Raw genomic sequence first — 18,824 nt, forward strand, 5'->3', positions numbered from 1 at the left:
CAATCTGCAATGACCTCCATGCTGCCAAATCCAAGGGCCACTACTTTCTGCTTATTCTCCTTAACCTCTCTGGCTATCCTCTCTTTGACTGTTCCTTCTCTGTCTCCTCTCATGACTCCACCAACAGAATCTTGAGGGACACCTACAGTTAGTGGAAGTGGGGCTTCCACTAACTGTAGGTGTCCCTCAAGATTCTGTTCTTGATCTGCTCCTTTTCTCTCGCTATACGTCCTCTTTATGTGAGCTCATTACCTCTTTTGACTAACAATATCATCTCTATGCTGATGACATTCAAATCTGCATTTCCTTCCCTGACTTCTCCCCCTCTCTCCTTACTCATATATCAATTTGTCTCTTTGCTATCTCTTCTTGGATGTTCCGGCGCTTTCTTAAACTTTACATATCTAATACTGAGTTGGTCATCTTTCCACTCTCCCACATAACCTCACCTCCCACAATTTCACTATTTATTGATGTCACAACTATATACACTAGCCCTCAAGTATGCAGTTTTGGTGTTATTCTTGATTCGTCCCTCTCCTTCAAACCACACATTCAGTACCTCTCACAGTCCTGCAGTTTCTGTCAAAAACATTTCCAGGATCAGACCCTTTCTCACCCTGCATGTTACTAAAGCCCTCATCCACTCAATGGTCATCTCCAGATCGGACTACTGTAATCTCCTCCTATCCGGACTCCCTGACAAATGCCTTTCTTCACTCCAATGTATCCTCAATGCTGCTGCCCGACTCATCTTCCTCTCCAAATTAACTACGTCCACCTCCTTTCTCATACAAGCCCTTCACTGGCTCCCCTTCCAAATCCAATCCAAGCTTCTCACACTCACTTACAGAGCCCTCACTCATTCCTCTCCCATTTACATATCTGATTTTATCTCCCTTTACACTCCCAGCCACCCTCTTCGCTCAACAAATGCATTCAGCCTCTACTGCCAGCTGTTTACTTCCTCCCATTCTTACCTCCAAGATTTTGGCTGTGGTACTCCCTACCTTTGAAATTCTCTACCTCTCCCTATCAGACTTTCCACCTCTTTACAAAACTTTAAATGGGCTCTCAAGGCCCACTTCTCCATCAAACCCAGCCATCTCTCATCCTAACCCTCTGTTACATGCTCACTCCTACCCCATCTCTCATCCTAACCCCATGATACATGGCTCACTTCTACCCCATCTGCGTCACCCCTATCTGTCTGGCCCTCCCCTTCAGAATGTAAGCTCTCATGAGCATGGCCTTCTCCCCTCATGAGCTTTTCCCTCTCATAGACTATTTTCTATTCAATGCTCCATACGGCACATAACCCTGGTTTCTGCCACCCTGATGCTTATTTCAGTGTCCTGTCCCCACACGTACAGATGTGTAGCAATGTTTATATTCCATATATTTGTCCTATATTGTCTTGTACTGTGAGTCACTGTTTTTCTTGTGTTGCTTATTTGCTTATGTACTTTGTTAGGCGCTACTGAACTATTGTGGCGTCATATAAATAATAATAATAAAAATATTACTGTAACATTCTGAACATATACTTTATGTATCTCCGTTGATACAAACTGTTGCCCCTCACCCACAAACAAAACATGATGCAATCACTTGGCCTGCATATTAGTAAACATCAATTATCAAATTCTATAACAAATTTTAAATAAATTACAACGAACTGAACAAGGTTACATTATTACATTTTTATACACAATAAAATAACAGTGCTTCGATTCTCTAAAAATAATTTTTTTCAACTTTAAGATGACCACATGCTCCAATATCAACGCCAAACATCGACGAATTAGCCCAGTATCTCAAAATACAGTATGACTCATAGTCAAATTAAATTTAAATAAATCATTATTTAAATGTTCAATGTTGTATACAGTAAATTTAGCTATTTTAAATTTATTTAAAATTAAGTGGTTTTTGTTTATAGGGTGTATAACATTAAATGGCAGGGGGGCAGATTAATTGAACCAAGGATCAGAGAAACAATGAATGAATGATTAGTTGAGGGGTTGTTGGCAGTTTCTTGATTACTAAATTACTCTTAATCCATCATTGGTTCCTATAATCCACAGGTTCTCAAACTCGGTCCCCAGGACCACACACAGTTCATGTTTTCCAAGTCACCTGTGGATTTTTAAAATGTGACAGCTGGTCATACATAGTGCACCTGCCGGGTGACCTGGAAAACGTGAATTGAGGTTTGAGCACCACCGGATTAGATTATGTAACCCAATTAATCCAATCTTGTAATTTTAAAATCTTTAACATTGTGCAAAACTGTCTCACATACAATGATGCAAATATAATAATCCATACAAGATAACAATAAACATTCCCAGAGACAGTGACAGGTTTTCATGATTTCCTTCTACAAGTTTTTGTCCTGACCAACTACTCAATGTCTGTTTCCATTTCTGTGCGTAAGGTATCTTTTAGTGTTTCTTTCATTATCCTGTGTAATCCTGTATATAGTATCTCATGCATGCAGTATAAATTAGTACCTATTTAATAGAATCAGATTGTTTTATGATCATGTCGTACAACCAAGGGGAGGTTTAGTGTTACACAAAGTATAAATGGAAATAGTTATCAAATGATAACCTACAGTATAGGTAATAAATATTAAACAGATAAATTAAATGTAGAGTAAAAATCAACTTCTTTTTCTCCTAGGTGCACCGTGGCATTAAAGGAGTAGTCAAGGATGAATATGACAATCCAATAAAAAATGCTCGTATCTCAGTAAAAGGAATTCGTCATGATGTAACCACAGGTAAAAAGAGCCATTTTATTTTTTATTTATTTGATATGGACAAATGAATAACACTGATCTCCACTAATTTTATTGTCAATCATATTACAGGTTGAGTATCCCTTATCCAAAATGCTTGGGACCAGAGGTATTTTGGATATCGGATTTTTCCGTATTTTGGAGTAATTGCATACTATAATGAGATATCATGGTGATGGGACCTAAATCTAAGCACAGAATGCATTTATGTTACATATACACCTTATACACACAGCCGGAAGGTAATTTTAGCAAATATTTTTTGTAACTTTGTGCATTGAACAAAGTGTATCTACATTCACACAATTCATTTATGTTTCATATACACCTTATACACACAGCCTGAATGTCATTTAATACAATATTTTTTATAACTTTGTGTATTAAACAAAGTTTGTGTACATTGAGCCATCAAAGAAACAAAGGTTTCACTATCTCATTCTCACGCAAAAAAGTCCGCATTTCGGAATATTTGGATATGGGATACTCAACCTGTATAGAGATTTTGGGGTTACTTTGTGGTGCTGATTCTTAGGGGTAAATTTACTAAAGCTTCTAAAACAGAGAATTAGGGATGTAGTCAATAGCAACCAATCAGATGCTGTCTATCATTTCTCTGTTGCATTTCAGTAAATTGACTCCTTTAATATCAATTTAGCTAGTGATGAGCGGGTTCGGTTTCTCGGAAACCGGACCCCCCCGAACTTCACCCTTTTTACACGGGTCCGAGGCATACTCGGATTCTCCCGTATGGCTCGGTTAACCCGAGCGCGCCCGAACGTCATCATCCCGCTGTCGGATTCTCGCGAGATTCGGATTCTATATAAGCAGCCGCGCGTCGCCGCCATTTTCACTCGTGCATTGGAAATGTTAGGGAGAGGACGTGGCTGGCGTCCTCTCCGTGTATTGTTGATGCAAATATTTGTGCTTGCTTTACTTATTGCTTAATTGTGGGGACTGGGGAGCAGCTGTATATTAATATAGGAGGAGTACAGTGCAGAGTTTTGCTGATCAGTGACCACCAGTTTTATCCGTTCTCTGCATGAAAAAAACGCTCCTTATCTGTGCTCAGTGTGCTGCATATATCTGTGCTCACACTGCTTAATTGTGGGGACTGGGGAGCAGCTGTATTATATAGCAGGAGTACAGTGCAGAGTTTTGCTGACAGTGACCACCAGTATACGTTGTCTGCCTGAAAAACACTCCATATCTGTGCTCAGTGTGCTGCTTTATTGTGGGGACTGGGGACCACCAGTATAATATTATATAGGAGGAGTACAGTGCAGAGTTTTGCTGACCAGTGACCACCAGTATACGTTGTCTGCCTGAAAAACACTCCATATCTGTGCTGCATTGTAGACAGTATATAGTAGGAGTACAGTGCATAATTTTGCTGACCACCAGTATATAATATATAGGAGTACGGTACAGAAGGCCACTGCTGTACCTACCTCTGTGTCGTCAAGTATACTATCCATCCATACCTGTGGTGCATTTCTGTTTCGCACAGTTTGCTGACCACCAGTATATACTATATAGCATTACGGTACAGTAGGCCACTGCTGTACCTACCTCTGTGTCGTCAAGTATACTATCCATCTACATTCTATACCTGTGGTGCATTTTAGTTTTGCAGTTTGCTGACACAGTGACCACCAGTATATATAGCAGTACGGTACGGAAGGCCACTGCTGTACCTACCTCTGTGTCGTCAAGTATACTATCCATCTACATTCTATACCTGTGGTGCATTTTAGTTTTGCAATTTGCTGACACAGTGACCACCAGTATATATAGCAGTACGGTACGGAAAGGCCACTGCTGTACCTACCTCTGTGTCGTCAAGTATACTATCCATCTACATTCTATACCTGTGGTGCATTTTAGTTTTGCAGTTTGCTGACACAGTGACCACCAGTATATATAGCAGTACGGTACGGAAGGCCACTGCTGTACCTACCTCTGTGTCGTCAAGTATACTATCCATCTACATTCTATACCTGTGGTGCATTTTAGTTTTGCAGTTTGCTGACACAGTGACCACCAGTATATATAGCAGTACGGTACGGAAGGCCACTGCTGTACCTACCTCTGTGTCGTCAAGTATACTATCCATCTACATTCTATACCTGTGGTGCATTTTAGTTTTGCAGTTTGCTGACAGTGACCACCAGTATATATAACAGTACGGTACGGTAGGCCACTGCTGTACCTACCTCTGTGTCGTCAAATATACTATCCATCTACATTCTATACCTGTGGTGCATTTTAATTTTGCAGTTTGCTGACAGTGACCACCAGTATATATAGCAGTACGGTACGGTAGGCCACTGCTGTACCTACCTCTGTGTCGTCAAGTATACTATCCATCTAGATTCTATACCTGTGGTGCATTTCAGTTGTGCAGTTTGCTGACACAGTGACCACCAGTATATATAGCAGTACGGTACGGAAGGCCACTGCTGTACCTACCTCTGTGTCGTCAAGTATACTATCCATCTACATTCTATACCTGTGGTGCATTTTAGTTGTGCGCAGTATATATAGTAGTAGGCCATTGCTATTGATACTGGCATATAATTCCACACATTAAAAAATGGAGAACAAAAAAAATGTGGAGGTTAAAATAGGGAAAGATCAAGATCCACTTCCACCTCGTGCTGAAGCTGCTGCCACTAGTCATGGCAGAGACGATGAAATGCCATCAACGTCGTCTGCCAAGGCCGATGCCCAATGTCATAGTAGAGAGCATGTAAAATCCAAAAAACAAAAGTTCAGTAAAATGACCCAAAAATCAAAATTGAAAGCGTCTGATGAGAAGCTTAAACTTGCCAATATGCCATTTACGACACGGAGTGGTAAGGAACGGCTGAGGCCCTGGCCTATGTTCATGGCTAGTGGTTCAGATTCACATGAGGATGGAAGCACTCATCCTCTCGCTAGAAAAATGAAAATACTTAAGCTGGCAAAAGCACAGCAAAGAACTGTGCGTTCTTCTAAATCACAAATCCCCAAGGAGTGTCCAATTGTGTCGGTTGCGATGCCTGACCTTCCCAACACTGGACGGGAAGAGCTTGCGCCTCCCACCATTTGCACGCCCCCTGCAAGTGCTGGAAGGAGCACCCGCAGTCCAGTTCCTGATAGTCAAATTGAAGATGTCACTGTTGAAGTACACCAGGATGAGGATATGGGTGTTGCTGGCGCTGGGGAGGAAATTGACAAGGAGGATTCTGATGGTGAGGTGGTTTGTTTAAGTCAGGCACCCGGGGAGACACCTGTTGTCCGTGGGACGAATATGGCCATTGACATGCCTGGTCAAAATACAAAAAAAATCAGCTCTTCGGTGTGGAATTATTTCAACACAAATGCGGACAACAGGTGTCAAGCCGTGTGTTGCCTTTGTCAAGCTGTAATAAGTAGGGGTAAGGACGTTAACCACCTCGGAACATCCTCCCTTATACGTCACCTGCAGCGCATTCATCATAAATCAGTGACAAGTTCAAAAGCTTTGGATGACAGCGGAAGCAGTCCACTGACCACTAAATCCCTTCCTCTTGTAACCAAGCTCCTGCAAACCACACCACCAACTCCCTCAGTGTCAATTTCCTCCTTACCCAGGAAAGCCAATAGTCCTGCAGGCCATGTCACTGGCAAGTCTGACGAGTCCTCTCCTGCCTGGGATTCCTCCGATGCATCCTTGAGTGTAACGCCTACTGCTGCTGGCGCTGCTGTTGTTGCTGCTGGGAGTCGATCGTCATCCCAGAGGGGAAGTCGGAAGACCACTTGTACTACTTCCAGTAAGCAATTGACTGTCCAACAGTCCTTTGCGAGGAAGATAAAATATCACAGCAGTCATCCTGCTGCAAAGCAGATAACTCAGGCTTTGGCAGCCTGGGCGGTGAGAAACGTGGTTCCGGTATCCACCGTTAATTCAGAGGCAACTAGAGACTTGATTGAGGTACTGTGTCCCCGGTACCAAATACCATCTAGGTTCCATTTCTGTAGGCAGGCGATACCGAAAATGTACACAGACCTTAGAATAAGAGTCACCAGTGTCCTAAAAAATGCAGTTGTACCCAATGTCCACTTAACCACGGACATGTGGACAAGTGGAGCAGGGCAAACTCAGGACTATATGACTGTGACAGCTCACTGGGTAGATGTATTGCCTTCCACAGCAAGAACAGCAGCGGCGGCACCAGTAGCAGCATCTCGCAAACGCCAACTCGTTCCTAGGCAGGCTACGCTTTGTATCACCGCTTTCCAGAAGAGGCACACAGCTGACAACCTCTTACGGAAACTGAGGAAGATCATCGCAGAATGGCTTACCCCAATTGGACTCTCCTGGGGATTTGTGACATCGGACAACGCCAGCAATATTGTGCGTGCATTACATCTGGGCAAATTCCAGCATGTCCCATGTTTTGCACATACATTGAATTTGGTGGTGCAGAATTATTTAAAAAATGACAGGGGCGTGCAAGAGATGCTGTCGGTGGCCCGAAGAATTGCGGGCCACTTTCGGATTTCAGCCACCGCGTGCCAAAGACTGGAGCACCACCAAACATTCCTGAACCTGCCCTGCCATCATCTGAAGCAAGAGGTGGTAACGAGGTGGAATTCAACCCTCTATATGCTTCAGAGGATGGAGGAGCAGCAAAAGGCCATTCAAGCCTATACATCTGCCCACGATATAGGCGCAGTGGAGAATGATTTCAACGTTGTGCAAGGTTCTGCAACCCTTTGAACTTGCCACATGTGAAGTCAGTTCAGACACTGCCAGCCTGAGTCAGGTCATTCCCCTCATCCGGCTTTTGCAGAAGAAGCTGGAGACATTGAAGGAGGAGCTAAAACAGAGCGATTCCGCTAGGCATGTGGGACTTGTGGATGGAGCCCTTAATTCGCTTAACCAGGATTCACGGGTGGTCAATCTGTTGAAATCAGAGCACTACATTTTGGCCACCGTGCTCGATCCTAGATTTAAAACCTACGTTGTATCTCTCTTTCCGGCAGACACAAGTCTGCAGAGGTTCAAAGACCTGCTGGTGAGAAAATTGTCAAGTCAAGCGGAACGTGACCTGTCAACAGCTCCTCCTTCACATTCTCCCGCAACTGGGGGTGCTTGGAAAAGACTATGAAATTCCGAGCCCTCCCGCTGGCGGTGATGCAGGGCAGTCTGGAGCGAGTGCTGACATCTGGTCCGGACTGAAGGACCTGCCAACGATTAGTGACATGTCGTCTACTGTCACTGCATATGATTCTCTCACCATTGAAAGAATGGTGGAGGATTATATGAGTGACCGCATCCAAGTAGGCATGTCAGACAGTCCGTACGTATACTGGCAGGAAAAAGAGGCAATTTGGAGGCCCTTGCACAAACTGGCTTTATTCTACCTAAGTTGCCCTCCCTCCAGTGTGTACTCCGAAAGAGTGTTTAGTGCAGCCGCTCACCTTGTCAGCAATCGGCGTACGAGGTTACTTCCAGAAAATGTGGAGAAGATGATGTTCATCAAAATGAATTATAATCAATTCCTCCGTGGAGACATTCACCAGCAGCAATTGCCTCCAGAAAGTACACAGGGACCTGAGATGGTGGATTCCAGTGGGGACGAATTAATAATCTGTGAGGAGGGGGATGTACACAGTGAAAGGGGTGAGGAATCGGAGGATGATGATGAAGTGGACATCTTGCCTCTGTAGAGCCAGTTTGTGCAAGGATAGATTGATTGCTTCTTTTTTTGGTGGGGGCCCAAACCAACCAGTCATTTCAGTCACAGTCGTGTGGCAGACCCTGTCGCTGAAATGATGGGTTCGTTAAAGTGTGCATGTCCTGTTTATACAACATAAGGGTGGGTGGGAGGGCCCAAGGACAATTCCATCTTGCACCTCTTTTTTCTTTCATTTTTCTTTGCATCATGTGCTGTTTGGGGACAATTTTTTTGAAGTGCCATCCTGCCTGACACTGCAGTGCCACTCCTAGATGGGCCAGGTGTTTGTGTCGGCCACTTGTGTCGCTTAGCTTAGCCATCCAGCGACCTCGGTGCAAATTTTAAGACTAAAAATAATAGTGTGAGGTGTTCAGAATAGACTGAAATTGAGTGTAAATTATGGTTATTGAGGTTAATAATACTATGGGATCAAAATGACCCCCAAATTCTATGATTTAAGCTGTTTTTTAGGGTTTTTTGTAAAAAAAAAAACCGAATCCAAAACACACCCGAATCCGACAAAAAAATTTCAGGGAGGTTTTGCCAAAACACGTCCCAAAACACGGCCGCGGAACCGAATCCAAAACCAAAACACAAAACCCGAAAAATGTCCGGGGCACATCACTAAATTTAGCTAGATTAGCTCTAACTTTGTAGATACACTGAAGAGAAACAAGAAAAGCACAATAGTGTAAATCGCTCAACTGCCAATTAGCTACTGACAGTGACCACTCACTTTTACATGGAGAAGGAATATAGGATGATCTTGGAGTGAACACCTAGAATATTGCGTGTCTCACCTTCTAGAATGTTCCGGTAGATTCCCATATGCAAGCATTATGGCTACGTTTTCTATTGAGGCTATCCATTATCTAAAGAATTAGAGCAAATTTGAATTCAGCATCCCCAAAATATCCTATTTTCGTTCAAATATCCTTGGCAACAAGGATTTGTTGGGCTGTGTAATTAATGAATAATAAAGGTAATAATAATAATAGCTTATGAGTATATTCTAAATTATCTTTTTTGAAAAATAAACCTAATACATATAAAATACTATTTGAAAAAAAAAAACAGCAAAAGAAAGTGTTAACGGTCACGAAAAAACTATATCAAATTCACTCTGATACTAAAACCAAATATGCTAATATGTGTCTTGTCACAAAACGACAGAGTCAAGGGGTGATTAAATGATAGCTATAAATACAATTCTAAATTCTGTTTTATGTGGAGTTGATGGAGTCAATAATAAAATGTAACTCATACTTACCTTGTATTCACTGTTTGCCAGATCTATGTCCCTGACGGCTCTAAGTGCTCCACATTGCTTTCCTCTCCTCTCTTACCACCTGTAGCATGTCATGCAGACTTTGGGGGGAATTCAATTAGCAGCGATAACCCATGTTCATGGTAAAAAGTTAGATTTTATCATGACCCGCAATAAGCCCCTAGTCAGGTGTCTTCAATAAATTACCTGCAATAATTCTCCATAGGATTTACAGTGAATTTCCCTTCACCACCTCTGAGCAGGTGATAAGCTTGGGTAAAATCCCTATTTTAAAGTAAAAATTACACCACCCTGAATGACTAATTAGGCACTTAGAAGTTTGTAATTATTTTTAGTTGGCCGGTATTTGTGTCATCTATTGCGCAAAACAATGCAAAGTGATGGAAATTGGGGTACAAGGTATGGGACGGGTATATTGGGGTGCTTTATGAGTGGAACAAGTGTTTTTAGGCTTGAAGGTGGGAGTAATTGTTTTTTTGGAAGTTATATTAAAGTAGCTTAAAATTACACAAATATATACTTACTAGGTGATTCATCGCGCCCTAAGGGCACTCTTCACACCGTCGTAAAGGGGCTACACCCCCATAACCCTTGCACGCCCTTGTGGCATGCAATATTTGTATTATATGGAGTATAACCTCCAATCATAATTGTGTGAGTGGTTAAATATTGCACGGAAAAAGGGCGTGCGATGGTTAAGGGGGCGTGAACAGCGCACGCAAGGCCTGATGAATCACCTAGTAGATGCTGTGGTTGGGGGAGTGGCGGATGCAGGGGAGACCCAGATGGGGAGGGGGTCCGGGGGTGCTGCGGGTGAGGGAGGGGTGGTTGCGGAGGTTCCGCGGGTGGGGCTGGTGCGGTGGTGGCACGGGTGGGGGAGAGGCTGGTGCGTGGGTGCCGCGGCTGGGGGAGGGGGTCTGGAGCCACTGCGGGTGTGGGAGGAGTGGTTGCGGGGATGTCGCGAGTGGGGGAGAGGCGGGTGTGGTGGTTCCACTGGTGGGGAAGGGGCGGCGGTGCTGCAGGAGGGGAAGGGGGTCCGGAGCCACCGCGAGTGGTGGAGGAGTGTGTGTGGGGGTGCCGCGGATGGGGCCCGGAGGTACTGCGAGTGGGGGAGGGGCGGGTAATTCTTCTCCTGCTTCTCCTCCTGGAAGCAGCTAAGCTGCTGTCCTCCTTTTGGCAGTGGCGCTCCCGGAGACTCGTACAGCAGTCAAGCAGCCAGTCACTATTGTTAGCGCCGGTGTCCCAACGCACCACATTACAGGGAAGAAGTTTGACTCAAACTACAGCTCCCAGCAGCCCTTAGCGCCGGAATGCTTCGGTGCTTAGGGCTGCTGGGAGCTGTAGTTTTTTTAGTGCTTCTACTTCCCTGCAATGGAACGTGTTGGGACACCGGCGCTAACAATAGTGACTGGCTGGCAGAACTGACTGACTCGCTGAATCAATGTAAAAGGTGAGAGTGCTATGCAGTGTAAGTGACACGGCACAACCACTGCACTGCACAGCACTGTCACCTTTTACATTGATTCAGCGTCCAGACATTACCCTCCGGGTTATCACTCTATCTGTTACATTAGGCATCTTGGGGCTTCCAGGCCGGCAGCCCAGGTGCTGTGTTGCGGAGTCAGGGCCTCTGGGGATCTGGGCGCGGCTGTGGCTGGGAGGCACTTCTGTGACATCACTCGCAGAGGAGGCTCCGAGGCTCAGAGAGTATGCGGCGCAGGGAGGGCTCTGAAAGCCTTCCGCTGCGCCGCTTTCATACACATCTATGCCGGTGGTCACAGCAGCTTTTGTTCCACCTGCGCCGCAGCTAGGGAGTGGGGATTGTTGATGCGGGAGGGGGCAGGTGGACTGCCAGCAGGACACAGGGTGTCATTCCAACCTGATTGCTAGCAGGCTACTTTTAGCACTGCTGCGATCAGGTAGTCATCGCCTACAGGGTGGGGGGAATCGCTGCGCAGGGCTGCAAACGCTTGTGCAGAGAGCTGCACGAACAAAAGTTTTTGCAGTCTCTGCACAGCTCAGGACTTACTCACCCGCTGCGATCATCCAGGACGGAGCTGACATCTGGGTCTCTCCCTGGAAATGGCTGGGCACTCCCTGAAAACAGTTAGTTGACGCCTCCAGCCGGCCTCTTCCTGTCAATCTTCTCGCGTTCGCCGCTGCGAACGCTTGCTTCGTTATTCTCCTCACTGCCCGGCAACGGTCGTTGCCATTGCCGCCCACACGCGTGCGCAGTTCTGACCCGTTCGCACGGCTGCGAAAAAGTACAGCGTGCGAACGGGTCGGAATGACCCCCATAGGACACTGCAGTAAAATGATTTTCTTCCCTATTTACAGCGCAGAGACTTGCTGCAGATGCAGTGGCATGCCCTCCGGCTGTACCTTTTTGGCAGGTACAGTACCTTTTTTTTTATGGTCTGTACCGATTACTGGATCTCCAAACTCCCATTGAAAGTATAGGAAAAGGGGTGTGACCACGGCACTTTCCCCGTGGCTACGCCCCCTTTTCGAATTTGTGCCGATTTTTATGTGTATATTGTTGGAGGGTATGTTGCTGCAGATGCAGTGGGCCTATTTTGGGGTGTGGACCTGGAGCTGCAGCTCCATCAGCCCCATTGTTAATCCTGCTCTGGGAACACACAGCAGCCAAAGGGCAGAGCCTCCCATTGGATGTAACCTGTGTGGGAGGGCATTTCTTGCCCAATCAGCTGTGGATTGGTTGTGATAGACCTGCTGCTAACCCAATGAAAACTCCTAGCCACGCCCAGCATTATACACACACAGGCACAGAGTCACAGATCTGGGCTATTATATAGGAGATACCCAATATTATGTACCCCTAATTTAATTTGTACACTTACTGTATTTTGCTGAAAAACACTTGCTTTCTATCATTTTTCCACTTAAAAAAAAATGCATATAACAACCATTTGACTCATTTTAGGTAGCGCAAATGTTTATATTATGTCCACAAATAGATTTCTGTACTGTTTTCCTACAGTATGTTAGTTTGGCTTGGCTTGAATTATGGGCAGAATCCTGGTTTCACAAATTTGTAATAGTACAGGTCGAATTGTGGGAGCAAGCAAACCCCTGATAAGCCACTGTGTGCGGTAATGTTTTGGCGAAGTCCGCAAAAGTCCGATCGTGGTAAACCACTGCGTTATCGCAGCTAATGGAATTCCCCCCGAGTGTCAATTCCCATACACATGAATAAATTTACGTGGTGGCGAAACATCAGCTACTTTATCTGTTTCAATGGTCAAGTGGTAAGTATAAGATGCGTGTGGCATGGGACCGTTTGAGCCATCAGAAGTACAGTAGTGGCACATTGAAAACATGCTTTTGTTCTCTGTATTAACTCTTTCAACTTCAGGCAAATTTATGTTGCTCACTAGATATTAACCTCTATGTTGGCATTATACAAAAATAGTAATTGTTTTATAAATATCTGAAGTTACAACATAGCAAAATGCTTAATTTTGTACTGAAATACTTGCTAAGATAAGTCATAAAAAAATGTAGCATTATGAAAAAATGAATTACTTTTAATTGGTATTGTCATGGCTATATCCATGGAAAAGGTTGCATTTTAATGATTGCAATTGAGATCGATATTGGGGGAAATCAGCAAAAGTGGTAGATTTTTCTTGTGTAAAAAGTGACAATTTACCCACAGCTGCTACCATGAAAGTTGTTTACCATATGTTTGCCAGGATCAGGGTAATGAGAGGTCCACTGCCGTATTGAGAGGTTACAAAATTTAGAAGCTAGTGCACCAACACTCTGGAGCTGCGAGCCATGAAATGAATGTTTTAAATTAGAGTTTACAGAGCATGGCATTGGAGCACAAATGATATGATTATACAGATGTGTCTATACACCATACAGCGCGAGATTCCGGCATGACTGAGACACTCCAAGAGGTGTAGTGTACTGTCTTTCTCTTTGAGTTTTGTGTCTTATTCGCATTGCAGATGTAGCATAATACCACTAGTGACTGGAAACGCTGGTCTACGGTTTTAACAGCACAAGAATAAGTATTAAACACGTACAAAGTCACAGATGAAGCACAACACAAATTGGCGACAGAAAACACTTTATACATAAATTCAGATTCATTTGCACACAGATATACATACTGTATGTCTCATGCCAAATTGATCAGTGCAATTTAGTATAGTAGTTTTGACACTTCTAAATTTTAGTTATGTGAATAAAATACACATTTTTTTGAGCGAGAAAAACCCTTGACGCAGATGAGTCGTCTGGGACCTGTCATGCCAATAGGGCTATTTGACGTAACCGAAGCCACAGTGTATAAGGGCATATGTATATTTTGACCGGTTTTACAAGTACAGTATATGTCATTTATTGGTTCCAAGAGAGGAATCTATTTATCATGACTGTTTTTATTTGTACTGGTTATTTGGACCAAAAACAAAACTCTTTCATAAGCCTCTTATAGATAAGGATGGGCATCAATTTGCAACTATCGATGGTCGGATGGCAATGGTAACTAGTTTTAGCATTGATAGGAGGCCACCAATGGTGAACATTCATGGTGGAGTCCTGGTGGCTATTGTCAACCGCAGTCTTAACATTGATAATCATCGTTGGTTTCTTAGCGTTGAATTAAAGCCATTGACCATCGATGGCAGAGCCATCAATCCTACGTTTTGAACATGAAAGAAGAGTTTAACTTAAGTATTCAGAAAATACCCCTGATCTATATGCATGCTTCCAAACTTCTGCATTCTCTGATTCCGCACCATTCACTCACTGTAACTTGCACATTGTAAGCAACACATTACGATCGTGCAAAATTGATCATCAATCTCATTATTTACAAAATTCACGGATCACAATAATGCTTTTCCTGAAAATTGGACACATTCTGTGCTGGGATTTATTGGGAGTGATTATGTTTTTTTAAGCATTTCACTACACAGTGAGGAACATATATAATATTTTAGTAAAATACCGAAAATTTGATTGCTTTATGATGTACGACTTATACGGTTGTTTCTGTATACATGTGCAGTTCTCTAAAATATTATTTACAACAAAAATACAGAAAATGAGGCGCATGAAAATTAACGTGTATATACAAGCAAGCAAATTAAAACTCTTGTTTACTTTTGACAACAAGTGGCCCCACCAAAAGGGTTGGGATTGTTTTGCCAGTGGTCGGGATCCGGGAGATCAGCATACCGACCCCAAAATCCCGGCCGCCAGAATGCCGGCGGGGCGTGTGGGGGGGGGGGGGGAGATGTGAGCACAACAGAGCCCCTTGGGTGCCATGGACGCACAAGTGGGAATAGTGTGTGTCGGCATTCCGATCGTCGGCATTGCCAGCGATCGGGATCCTGGCATTGGCATCCTGACCGCCCGGATCCCAACCATCAGTCATATGACCGTATCGCCACCAAAAGTTTGAAATGGAATAAGTATGCCTGTTCACTGGGAAAGTGGCATTTAGTTGGGAGTTTGTAAGCTACAGCTCATGCACATGTCACCTCCCAGAATGCACCATTTTCCACCCCCTTTCCTATCTCATGCACTTGAGCACAAGCACAGCAGTCATATTTTACACTGGGAGGGAAGAGGTGCTCAAAAGGTAATTTTGGCAGTATGGCAGAAAGCTCAAATTATTATTAACGGCGATGGCAGTCAATGTGTGCGGTGGACATAGCTGTAAATTCTACAGTAAGTCGGCACTGAAGGGGTTGCTAGCATAAAAAAATTAAGCGTGACATTGTAAAACATAAGTGTTGCTAAGAGGTGAAGTATCTAACAGGGTCCGTTAGAGAATAAGTAGGTGGCCCCTTGCGTCAAATAAATATTACATGTAGAGGCTCTTATTATTATTATTGTTATTTATTTATATATTTGCTAAAACGTCTTAGTTATTACGGTAATGCTCTTCCCATAAACATCCCCAATTTGTCTTCATACGTGCATTTTGTATGAGCTGTGAATTTTCTGTCCTACAACTGTTACCTAACCTCCCCCGGGAGTGCTTTCTAGATGCTATTTCATCATTTATTTATAGCAATATTGTGAAGTTATTGATTATTTCATTTTAGTCAACTGATTTTTCTTTTTGTGCTTTTTCTGTTTTTTAAAGGTGAAGATGGAGATTACTGGCGACTTTTGATTCCTGGTGTCCACGTGGTCTCGGCAGAGGCTTTCGGTTACTCTAAGGTTACAAAAAAAATTACTCTACCAGCTAAAATGACTAAGGCTGGACGCGTCGATTTTGTCTTGCGCCGCGTTGATGTGAAAAACCGAAAATTTGACAAAGTTGCTCCAGAAGATATTTATGATCGATTTGACCCACTGGATTCTTTTAACCCTCATGCCCAGCATGGACAAGATGATCTAGATGAAGAATCTCAAGATAGAGAAAAGCCTTGGTGGTGGTCTTATTTCAGTATGTTAGGTCATAATAGACCATCATGGTTACTTAAAAACAATTGAACATAATAAGTCATATGTAATTGAATTGTAAAATGGGTACAATTGCTATATTTTCTTGCTACAGTATATGTGTCACCTTAGTTTTCTCAGTATAACATTCCAAACTGTTTGGCTGATCTTAATTACTTTTACATGTTTTAATTAACATTAATATTATTTTTCTCCATGTTTTTTTTTTTTTTTTTGTATTTTTAATGCAGTTTTTAAACTTCTTGTAAAAATGTTTGTATATTTTTATGGTAATGAACACAAGATACAGTACTTTCAAAAATACACATAATGCAAAAGGATAAATAAAATTAATGTAGAATGTGTGCGCACAAGTTTATATTGCCATTTTTTGTTAATATTTATACTACAATATATTAAAGAAAATGCATAATTACTCCTTTTTCTTTAGGGTTTAGACTACAGATCTTGTACTTGTGAAGTTTTTATTTTGTAACAATAAAGTTCAAATCCATTAGCTATTTACAATTGCCATTTCAGTTACTCAAAATGCTAAGCTTTAAATAAATGTAACAATTTATAACTTTATTTCTTCACTATTGCAATATAATGTAGAATGTTTTATTGTTAACCAAATGGGTAGTAGGCAGGTACAGTCATTAGTGAAACCTAATAAATTATTTGGAATAAAGTGACCCAATATTTGGCTGCACCCAGTGACAGTCTTTCATGAGATTAACAGACATAACATATAGGGTACTGTGAATAAAAAACTATATTATTAAGTGTGTCTTTGGGGAAACATATGTTCATGGTACCTTGATCAGTGGTCATGTAGGACTTTGAAAGCGTAAGCAAATCTTGAAATACATTTGCCATTTTACAGGCAACCAGTGAAGGGAGTAGAGAATTGGTGTTATGTGGCTGGAATAGGGCTGGTTGGTTAATTGCCTGTCAGCTGCATTTTGTACCAGCTACAAGTGGCAGAGCCGTAACTAGATGTTTTAGTGCCCTGTGCCAGAGAGATAATTGGCGCCTCCCCCCATCCCCCCATTTTTTTCAATAGGGACATAAGGCACATGCCTCATGGGGAAGGGCATGAGAAGATTGATCCCAGAGAAAGCCCATGCTATGATGCCCCTTCCCACATTTTATATATAAAATGTGAGAGTTCGTTGTTATTCAGTTACAATACCTTTTATTAAATAACGCATTTCGATAAACTGCCATAACCAGGATTCAAACCTATAACCTGTTGCATTCTTACCAAACACCCTACTCATTGAGCTGTTTGGTCCTGCATAAAAAATTATGAACATATGATGCTAGGGGTACTTTTTTTTAAAAATAATCAGCATTGCAAATGAGCTGATCTATGTAGTGTGCAGCCACACATCCAATCTCTTGCAGCTACACACTACATAGATCTGCTCAGCCACAATGCTGATCATTTTTTCACAGAGTACAAGGTAAGCTTCAAATAGTTAGAATTCTCTAACTTATCCACCTTTCTATGCGAGGGAAGATATCTCAATGAATAGAGTGTCTGACTGCGATGCCACAGACAATGGGTTCGAATCCTGGGTATGTCCGCATCTTTACATTTAATAATGGACAGTGTGATTGAATAACCAAGAAATCTCAATTTGAGTTCATGAATGTTTTATAGGTATTAGCGACAGAAGGGGTCAGTGAGTGTCAGGAGATACTGGGCTTCAAAAAGGAGGGAAGCTGCAAGTGAAAGAAATTAAAACAGATAATTGAGACGTGCCACCCAAAGCGCCCCCGGTCCTGCAGCGCTATGTGTGGTGCCCCCTCTGCACACACCTAGTTACGGGACTGGCAAGCGGAGCAGTTCTTTTGCTTTGAAACCCAGGTAGAGGGCATTGCAGAAGTCTAGGCGTGATGACACACATTGTATGACTTTAGGCAGATCTGAGGGAATTAAGTGCTTGATCCTATCTTTGTTCCTCAGATGAAATAATGAGGTTTTGGTTGTTGATTTTTGCTGACACCTATTGTCTAAGTGTCAAGTTCTGCACTTTAGTAAAAGATGGGAGCATATTTAATTGCATGTAGGTGCTGTATTAGAAATAATGAAAGTATAGTTCTGACACCTAATCCAGATAGAGATCATTTTTCCAAATCTGGGTTTCAATATTTAGGATATAGGGTGGGGGTATTTAGCCCAAAACCTGCAAAACCTACAGTAGTCTTCTCGCTATAAACACCTAAGTTTCAGTGTCAGCATTCATTGAAACAGGTGGATATTACCTTTATAATTATATATGATTAAAATTCATCCCTAAATATAATATTACAGGTTGAGTATCCCTTATCCAAAATGTATCTAGACAATTTACAAGATGCAGAAGGGCGCACCCCAGGGTAATAGAGGTTGTCCAAATAAATTTTTTGTGTTCAGAGATTCTCCCTTTTTAAAACAGAACAGGGTTCCTCGGGAGCGGCGGCGCTGACACACCTACGCAGGCACTCTTAGAGAGGGAGAATCTCTGAACACAAAAAATTTATTTGGACAACCTCTATTACCCCGGGGTGCGCCCTTCTGCATCTTGTAAATTGTCTAGAT

The 18,824-nt window shown here is 42.8% G+C and overlaps 1 protein-coding gene across 1 annotated transcript in view; it reads left to right on the forward strand.

Moving 5' to 3' along the window:
- Positions 1 to 16,973, forward strand: part of CPZ (carboxypeptidase Z) — a 159,992-nt gene extending 143,019 nt beyond the window's left edge. The window contains exons 10-11 of the mRNA XM_063924203.1: positions 2,689 to 2,788; positions 15,933 to 16,973. Coding sequence (XP_063780273.1) covers positions 2,689 to 2,788; positions 15,933 to 16,285 — 453 coding nt within the window. The 3' untranslated portion in view covers positions 16,286 to 16,973. The remainder of the gene's footprint in view (positions 1 to 2,688; positions 2,789 to 15,932) is intronic.
- The last annotated feature ends 1,851 nt before the right edge of the window (positions 16,974 to 18,824 follow it).

This window comes from Pseudophryne corroboree, chromosome 1 (assembly GCF_028390025.1).
Source record: "Pseudophryne corroboree isolate aPseCor3 chromosome 1, aPseCor3.hap2, whole genome shotgun sequence".
Taxonomy (NCBI): domain Eukaryota; kingdom Metazoa; phylum Chordata; class Amphibia; order Anura; family Myobatrachidae; genus Pseudophryne; species Pseudophryne corroboree.